At 43.4% G+C, this 10,000-nt stretch overlaps 1 protein-coding gene across 1 annotated transcript in view; it reads right to left on the bottom strand.

Moving 5' to 3' along the window:
* LOC143275462 (inositol 2-dehydrogenase-like) overlaps positions 1 to 10,000 on the bottom strand; it is a 28,734-nt gene that overhangs the window by 8,772 nt on the left and 9,962 nt on the right. The window contains exons 5-7 of the mRNA XM_076579603.1: positions 7,323 to 7,431; positions 3,280 to 3,407; positions 1,795 to 2,018 (exon numbers count right to left, since the gene is read on the bottom strand). Of these exons, the coding sequence (XP_076435718.1) occupies positions 1,795 to 2,018; positions 3,280 to 3,407; positions 7,323 to 7,431 (461 nt within the window). The remainder of the gene's footprint in view (positions 1 to 1,794; positions 2,019 to 3,279; positions 3,408 to 7,322; positions 7,432 to 10,000) is intronic.

The raw sequence follows: 10,000 nt of genomic DNA, 5'->3' as shown, positions 1-10,000 counted from the left end.
AAAGCGCTTTACAATAAACATTACACACACAGAGACACAGACACACAGACACAGACACAGACACACACTAACGTACAAAAAGGAGAAGAAAAAAAAGATTTAACACACAAAAGCATAAAACAGATTCAAAGACTATGCGTATTAAATCACTTAATAACACACACACACACACACACACACACACACACACACAGACGGGGGTGTGGGGAGGAAGAGCTTGCATGGCTTATAAATGGATGTCATTGGAAAGAGATGGAAGGTCTGTCTATGCATTGGCGTTTTTAGGAAAGATGGTGTTTTCAGATCCAGTTTTAAAAGATTGAAATGACGGAGAGTGGTGAAGATCGTGAGGTGAACTGTTCCAAACAGATGGAGCTGAACGAGAAAAGGAAGAATCACCGAAGGATCGGGTTTAATATTAACAAATGGAGCAAGTGAATAATAGTCAGTCGTGTTCGACTATGACCATCAGAACAGCAGAGAAGGCAACTGCTGTCCCGACCATCCGGGCTAGAATTTGATTATAGTGGAGAGTGTCTTTCCCAAGTTGCATCCCTACTCTCTCGGCCAAGAGGGTGCTGGGATGGTTCCCAAAGGCCAACTAGCCCCCCAAGTCTGCAGCACCAAGAGCCAGAGCAATTTTGCCTCTTAGTTTGAGAGTCATGGTCCTTCTTAAAAGACTAAGCTGTACATGATTTCCCATTGCAATGGAGAAACTATATGATTGAGCACGAAGCCGCCGTGAATTCACAACAGTTAAATGATTGTAAAACTGAAGCTATTATTATTTCTTCAACCAGACTATCTATAAACAACTCCTTGCCTTCCTCTCTTAAGATTGGAGATTCAGATGTAGACTTTGTATCTTCAGTGCAAAAATCTGGGTGTGACGTCTGATTCAAACCTCAATGAAGACACACGTAAACAATCTCTGCAAGGCTGCATACTTTCAAATTCGAAAGATCAGTTCCATCCGACATCTCCTTACTACTCAAGCAACACAAACTCTGGTGTGCTCTCTTGTCTTGTCCAGACTAGATTACTGTAACTCACTCCTCATTGGTTGTCCTAGATACTTAATACAAAAACTCCACAAAGTTCAAAACGCAGGAGCAAGATTAATCTTTGGAACCAAAAAGACCGACATTATCACTCATCTTCTGCGTTCTCTCCACTGGTTACCAATTTCTGCCCGCATTCAGTACAAAGTTGCAATTCTCACCTTTAACTCTATTTTGGGTGCTGCTCCTCAGTATCTGAGAGAATTGATTCAAACCTACACACACCCCGTCGACAACTCAGATCATCTTCCGATTCACGGCGGCTACATGTTCCCCCGTGTTAAAACCCGATCCTTCAGTGATTCTTCCTTTTCTTATTCAGCTCCGTATGTCTGGAACAGTTTGCCTCACGATCTTCGCCACTCTCCTTCATTTCAATCTTTCAAAACTGGTCTGAAAACACATCTTTTTGAAAACGCCTATCCATAGACCGTCCATACCTTTTCAGTTATAAGCCACATAAACTCTCTCTCTTTCGTTGTGTGTGTGTGTGTGTGTGTGTGTGTGTGTGTGAGTAATTATGTAATACGCGTAGTCTCTGAATCTGTTTCATATTATTGTGCGCTAAATCATTATTTTCTTCTTCTTTCTTTTGTGAGTTAATGCGCGCGCGCGCGTGTGTGTTTGATGTTTATTGTAAAACGCTTTGAGCTCTCTTTAAGGGAGGAAAGCACTCAACAAATGTCCATTATCATTATTATTATTATTATTATTATTATTATTATTAACCCACCTCCAGCCTCTGATCGTAGGCCTGGGAAGACTTACGGCCGTTGTCGATGACCGCCACCACGCCGTTCTCAAACAGCACGGTAGCCACGAGGAGATCAAAGTCGCCGACCTCCGCCACCACCGGGTGGAAGGCCTGACCTTGACCCATCACCCGCTTGGGCCTTGACCCCGCCAGCCACAGGCTCATGTCAAGGTCGTGGATGGTAGAATCTTTGATTAGGCCGCCTGAAAAATCAAGTTCAGAGTTCGATTGATTTAAAGGTCCTTAAAAAGCCTCTTTTTTTACGGCTACCGGGGCGGTGAATTCATACCCACTCAATGATGATGCCACCTGGAAATGAATCAAAAGTTTAGGATAAAGATCCCCAAGAAAGCTTTTTTATGGCCATCGGGCAGTGAAATCATATCCACTCTTTGATGATGCCTCATGAAAAGAAATTAAAAGCTCAAATCAAAGGTCCCTAAAAAAAACTTTTTTCTTAAGAGATCGACGGCAGCGATTTCATATCCAGTATGTCTTGGGTACTAAAGTAAACAGTACACGTCTTTGTGTTGATATAATCATTCTGTTCTGTGAATACTAGCACTATATGCACTGATAATACAAGCAATATACTGCAAAATACCTAATACACACCCACCTCCCATTTTGGGTTAGTACTGTGCATGAGGTATAATACCTTGTAAACGCACCCCTCCCCCTTTAGAAAAAAAACCAAAACAACCCATAAATACGCTGGCTCCCTGTCTCACACAGAATAAAGTACAAGATCAGCACTCTACGTTATAAACGTATTCACAAATCTGCCCCTTCCTATCTCTGTGGCTGCCTTCACCTCTATATTCCATCTCGCTCACTACGATCGGCTTCGGATCCACTCTGTTTACGCATACCCAGATTCAAACACTCGACTGTTGGCCGCCGTTCTTTCTCTGTCTCTGGACCTTGCAACTGGAATGAACTTCCTCTTTCGCTTCGTCAAGTCTTCACACTCAGCTCTTTCACGTCTGGCCTTAAAACCCACCTCTTCACAAGATAGCCTCCCTCCCCTACCTCTTCCTTGTCTTCAGTTTCTTCAGTTTTAGAGTTGTGCATACGTGTGAAAGACTGGTGTGAAAGCGCTTTGATTTGTCTCTGCACAAGATTCAGCACTATATAAATACCATTATTATTATTATGAAATAATGAGGACCCAGTTTGCTATTTGCGACAGTTTCAGTTTCAGTTTCAGTAGCTCAAGGAGGCGTCACTGCGTTCGGACAAATCCATATACGCTACACCACATCTGCCAAGCAGATGCCTGACCAGCAGCGTAACCCAACGCGCTTAGTCAGGCCTTGAGAAGAAAGAAAAGGTGAATAAATAACAGATAAGCTTACATAAATAAATAATTATAATTAAAAAAAATAAAAATAAAAAAGGTAAAAAAAAAAGGTATTTGCGACAGTGCTGTTGTTGTTGTTTTCAAGGTAGATGCGGGGTTACCTGACGATCTGAGGTAGGAGGCAGGAGGGTAATCCTGGTCGTGACTGCTACAGCGGATCATCTTAACCCCTCCCAGAGTCCGGTTCTCCACGCCTGCTTTCACCTCCCGAAAGCTGGGATCAAATCGCCTGAAACACAGGTGGACACAGGCCAGGTGTGCATCATCATCACAATAAACACAGGTGGACACAGGCCAGGTGTGCATCATCATCACAATAAACACAGGTAGACACAGGCCAGGTGTGCATCATCATCACAATAAACACAGGTGGACACAGGCCAGGTGTGCATCATCATCATCACAATAAACACAGGTGGACACAGGCCAGGTGTGCATCATCATCACAATAAACACAGGTAGACATAGGCCAGGTGTGCATCATCATCACAATAAACACAGGTAGACATAGGCCAGGTGTGCATCATCATCACAATAAACACAGGTAGACATAGGCCAGGTGTGCATCATCATCACAATAAACACAGGTAGACATAGGCCAGGTGTGCATCATCATCACAATAAACACAGGTGGACATAGGCCAGGTGTGCATCATCATCACAATAAACACAGGTAGACATAGGCCAGGTGTGCATCATCATCACAATAAACACAGGTGGACACAGGCCAGGTGTGCATCATCATCACAATAAACACAGGTGGACATAGGCCAGGTGTGCATCATCATCACAATAAACACAGGTGGACATAGGCCAGGTGTGCATCATCATCACAATAAACACAGGTGGACATAGGCCAGGTGTGCATCATCATCACAATAAACACAGGTGGACATAGGCCAGGTGTGCATCATCATCACAATAAACACAGGTAGACATAGGCCAGGTGTGCATCATCATCACAATAAACACAGGTAGACATAGGCCAGGTGTGCATCATCATCACAATAAACACAGGTAGACATAGGCCAGGTGTGCATCATCATCACAATAAACACAGGTAGACACAGGCCAGGTGTGCATCATCATCACAATAAACACAGGTGGACACAGGCCAGGTGTGCATCATCATCACAATAAACACAGGTAGACACAAGCCAGGTGTGCATCATCATCACAATAAACACAGGTAGACACAAGCCAGGTGTGCATCATCATCACAATAAACACAGGTGGACATAGGCCAGGTGTGCATCATCATCACAATAAACACAGGTAGACACAGGCCAGGTGTGCATCATCATCACAATAAACACAGGTAGACATAGGCCAGGTGTGCATCATCATCACAATAAACACAGGTAGACATAGGCCAGGTGTGCATCATCATCACAATAAACACAGGTAGACACAGGCCAGGTGTGCATCATCATCACAATAAACACAGGTAGACACAGGCCAGGTGTGCATCATCATCACAATAAACACAGGTAGACAAAGGCCAGGTGTGCATCATCATCACAATAATAATTTGAATCGAGGTAGCTGGCAGAATGGTTAAGACGCTTATCTACCAGTACAGTTTTCCGTGAGGGTCCAGGTTCGAATCCCGCCCTTTATACCAAGTTTGACTGGAAAATCAAACTGAGCTTCTCTCGTCATGCGGATGGGACGATAAACAGAGGTGGTCCCGTGTGCAGCATGCACTTGGCGCACTGGAAAAGAACCCATGACAACAAAAGTGTTGCCCTTTGGCAAAACAGTGTACAAGAAATCCACTCTGATGGGTAAACAAGTATATATATATATATACGAGGTGTGTCAGAAAAGTTCCAGGACTGATGTCACAAAAGATTTATTTCAAACCCAAACTTCACACTAAGAGTTTTCTCCTTCAAAGTAATCCCCCTAGAGTATGTAACTGTCATCTTAGCTCTCTGCAGCGATCAAACTTTTTTCTTCATAATTTTATATACATGTCCTCTGTTTGAGGTCGTCAAGCAATGAACACAGAGCAATGAACAAACTTGAAGTTTCTGGTACTGTTGGGGAAAACTCCGTCAGAAGCACTGGGATTGCTGCAGCAAGTGTATGGAGATGAGACGATGTCACGCTCACATGCTTTTGAGTGGTGCAAGAGGTTTAAAGAAGGACGCGAGGACGTGGAAGATGACCCCAGGAGCGGAAGGCCCTCAACAACTAAGCGCGCTGGGTTACGCTGCTGGTCAGGCATCTTGTCTAGCAGATGGGGTGCAGCGTAAAATATGGATTCGTCCGAACGAAGTGGCGCCTCCTTGAGAAACTGAAACTGTGGAGTGTTGGCCAAGTGGGAATGCTCCTGACAGGGTTGAACCCAGTGTTCAAAGGTTCGAATCCCGAAAACGGACCTGGATTTTTTTTTGATTTTTTTTTTTAAACACTCCCCATTCCCTCCACTAGTTCGTGAATGGTGGTGTGGGTGAGACGAGGTTCCAGTGTGCAGCATGCATGCAACTTAGCGCGCGTAAAAGAACCCAAGGCATCAAAAGGGTTGTCTCTGGCAAATGTTATAGGAAAATCTACTTTGATAGTAAAATAAACTCACTTGTAGAAAGAAAGAAGATAAATTATAATTTTAAAAAAAATATATATATATATGGGTGTCACTTCTCTGTCGCGAAGTGTTTTTTCCCCACGGTGAGAAGCCCGAATTTCAAGCAGAGAAATCTGTTGTGACGAAATGTAAAATACAATACAATACAATTCACTTACAGAAATACACCCAGTGCTTGACCAGTCTGGTAAAATTTCCTCTCGCTCTAAGTCATATTTTGTGGGGGTGGGGGGTTTCTTTGAATTAATAATTTAACAGACACACACACACTTTCACACACACACACACACACACACACACACACACACACACATATATATATATATATATATATATATATATAGAGAGAGAGAGAGAGAGAGAGAGAGAGAGAGAGAGAAGAGACACAGACAGACAGACAGACAAACAGATACAGAGGAGACTCTGTTTGTGCTAAATTTAAGCCTTTGCTTCAAGCACAAGATAAGAAAAAATATCTCTTGAAAACCATATCCACATAGACAAAGAATCGTTGGGAATACAGTTTCTTAAGTTGTTAATTCTAACCATTACCAACATTTATTTACAAATGACTTGAATGTGTATTCCCTTTGTCTACTTCTCACACTTCCACTGATAGAAAGGTGTCTTTATTTTGCTTTCGTGTGTGTGTGTGTGTGTGTGTGTGTGTGTGTGTGTGTGTGTGTGTGTGTGTGTGTGCATTCGTACGTGCGTGTGTGTGTGTTGTATTTATTTTTTCTGTGTCTGTTCCATAGTATTCGGGGGTGAAATAAAAGTGTCATCAGAAAAAAAGCTGACATTGGTAATCAAAAAATAAACGAAGAAAAACATTTCATTCAGAATAATCAATTGCTATTTTTGGGCCGTACGACCCCCGGGTGGGTGGCTTGAGCAACTGAACTGAGCAGCGCTAAGTTTGCTTATCGTTGATTAACCCTTTCACCGCCAGTCAATTCAGAGTGCAAAATTCCCTTGTGCTATAAACACACTAAATGCGGTGTCTAAGAACAGCTGGGGATTCCCCTTGTGATGGGTAGAAAATAGGACTTATCCTACCACCCAACATTAAGAGCAGTAAGTTCATGGATAACAGACCCACGATCTGGTCACCCTTCAGTGACATGGGTCCTCTCTACCTAGCTGCTGCATAAATGCGAGTTTGGCAGTGAAAGGGTTAAAACTCTCTCCATACGAACGGCGAAAGAGACGACGTTAACAGCGTTTCACCCCAATTACCATCATCAAAATATTGCAAGCGGAAGGCTCTTATACTGAAGAGGTGAATGTTGACAAAGAATACCACAATTCTGACGACGGAAGCTAAAGGTTGGGTCATTCAGACAGACACCCACTGGACATCCGATGGGTCTGTGTAGAGGAGAAGAGAGGACTGGCCGTACTGAGTGAGTTAAGAATGTTCCCGACTCCACGGGTAAATTCAATATACTTAAATAAGGACATTCTCAACGCTAAGCAAACTTAGCGAGCGCTGCAAAAGATCGCCTCGACCAAGGAGTAACTTCCAGCCACTCTACTGACAGGAGGTGATACCTGTGAAAAGCACAGAAGAGAGGGTGCCGCAGACGCTCGGACAGATCGTAGCAAGCCGCCGTACTCTCCGTGTCAGCAGTGATGGGCTTCTCACAGAACACCGCCTTCCCTGCACACCAGTAATCAATGAAATGATTGAATGATGTGGATACTTAACTAGTGTCAGTCAGCAGAGATCAGGTTGGGTTCAATAGACAATAGGTCATATGACCGGAAGAACATAAAATCAATAGGTCATTTTGAAAATCAATAGGTCAAATATCACCCGGTTAATGCAAAAGTGGGAACGCCAATTCTTCTCGCCGAAGCTCGCGAAAGGCAGCGATAAAGATTCGTTTCGGATTTCGTTTCGTCACGGATCCGTATTTCAATAAACCAGTTTATAGTCATTTCCTGTAGGAGCAGACGACAAAGCGATCGTGATCGTTAAAGAGAGAGAGAGAGAGAGAGAGAGAGATGGTTACTTTGGTTGACCGACTGATCATAAAAACAATAAGTCATGTGACCTGGCAACTTGAAAAACAATAGGTCATTTCAAAATTAAATGCGTCAATGACCGATGACCGATGTCGAACCTGATCCCTGCAGTCAGACATGTCAACCCTGCTACTGTCAATTGCGACGCATCAGTTCCATTCGGAAATGTCTGTCCATTGACGCAACATCTAGACTTGTCGTTTCTCTCATTCTCTCTCGCCTTGACTACTGTAGCTCTCTATTGTCTGGTTTGCCTGCTTCATCCATTCAGTCCCTTCAGTGCATACAAAACTCTACTGCCCGACTCGTCCTCAGAAAGAAAAGATCTGAGCACATCACTCCTATTTTGCAACATCTCCATTGGCTCCCTGTCTCACACAGAATAAAGTTTAAGATCAGCACTCTATGTTATAAATGTATTCACAAATCTGCGCCTTCCTATCTCTGTGGCTGCCTTCACCTCTACACTCTATCTCGCTCTCTACGATCGGCTTCGGATCCACTCTGTTTACGCATACCCAGATTCAAACACTCGACTGTTGGACGCCGTTCTTTCTCTGTCTCTGGACCTTGCATTTGGAATGAACTTCCTCTTTCGCTTCGTCAGGTCTCCGCACTCAGCTCTTTCAAGTCTGGCCTAAAAACCCACCTCTTCACAAGATAGCCTCCCTCCCCTGCCTCTTCCTTGTCTTCAGTTTCTTCAGTTTCAGAGTTATGCATGCGTGTGAATGACTGGTGTGAAAGCGCTTAGGTTTTCTCTGCACAAGATTCAGCGCTGTATAAATACTATTATTATTATTATTATTATTATCATAGTGTCTGTCCTCGGTCGGAGACTAAGCTCTAAACACTTTACAAACACGGGGTCATTTGCACAACAGGCTGCCTACCTGGGTAGAGCCGACTGACGGCTGCCATTGGGCACTCATCATTCGTTTCCTGTGTCATTCAATCAGATTTCAGGCACGCACACATACACATCCCTATCACCATTCACCCCCCTCTCTCTCCTCATCTACCTTTAAAGTCTACCTGGTCCTCCCCCCCCTCCACAATCACCATTCACTCCCCCCCCCCCTCTCTCTCTCTCTCCTCATCTACCTTTTAAACGATAACATTCAAATCTGAAAATTAATACTTTAAAACAAAAATGTCTACAAACGAACGAACGAACGAACGATTTATTCAATACAAGGCCATCGCACCCACTTGAAAGGATCAAAACAAAAGTAAACAAGATGTTATACCTCAGTGTCATGAATAGTGTTAGCATACAAACAGCGAGTATGAATACGAATACGAATACACAAACGTTGTTGTCTACACTTTGGTACAGAGGTTTTCCTTTTGGCAACAGTTCAGTTTCAGTTTCAGTAGCTCAAGGAGGCGTCACTGCGTTCGGACATATCCATATACGCTACACCACATCTGCCAAGCAGATACAACAGCACTTGTGCAGCATAAAATGAAAACAAGAAACAATTTTTTTTTTTTAAATGAATGAAACATCGTAAAGATAATTTGAATGGCACCAAATGGAAATAGCATACGGAAATGCCTGCAGTCACTAGTGTGTGTGACGGGACATTTAAACAGAAAGCTGACAAAGAAATAAGAACGAGGATATTAGGGGGGGAAAGCTACATCGGAAAGAGGTGGGGGGGGGGGTATAATTTTTTTTTTAAATTAATGCCAGACTTGATTGCAAGAGCTGAGTGTAGAGGTTTGATGACAAAAAAAATAGTATGCTCATTCCAAATGTCTTCTTCTTCCTCTTCTGCTCCTCCTCCTCCCCTTCCTCCTCCTTCTTCTTCTTCTTATACTTCTTCTTTTTCTCCTCCTCCTTCTTCTTATACTTCTTCTTCTTCTTCTCCCTCTCCTCCTCCTCCTCTTACTCCTTCCCCTCCTCTTTCTTCTTCTTCTCCTCCTCCTCCTTCTTCTTCTTATACTTGTTCTTCTTCTCCTCCTCCTCCTTCTTCTTCTTATACTTCTTCTCCTCCTCCTCCTCCTTCTTCTTCTTATACTTCTTCTTCTTCCTCCTCCTCCTCCTCCTCCTTTTTCTTCTTCTTCTCCTCCTTCTTCTTCCCTCCTCCTCCTTCTTCTTCTTATACTTCTTCTTCTTCCCTCCTCCTCCTCCTCCTCCTTTTTCTTCTTATACTTCTTCTTCTTCCCTCCTCCTTCTCCTTCTCCTCCTTCTTCTT

The sequence above is a fragment of the Babylonia areolata genome, chromosome 30 (assembly GCF_041734735.1).
Source record: "Babylonia areolata isolate BAREFJ2019XMU chromosome 30, ASM4173473v1, whole genome shotgun sequence".
Taxonomy (NCBI): Eukaryota; Metazoa; Mollusca; class Gastropoda; order Neogastropoda; family Buccinidae; genus Babylonia; species Babylonia areolata.
The sequence above is the reverse complement of the archived record's forward strand: the minus strand, read 5'-3'. Positions and strand labels throughout refer to the sequence as shown.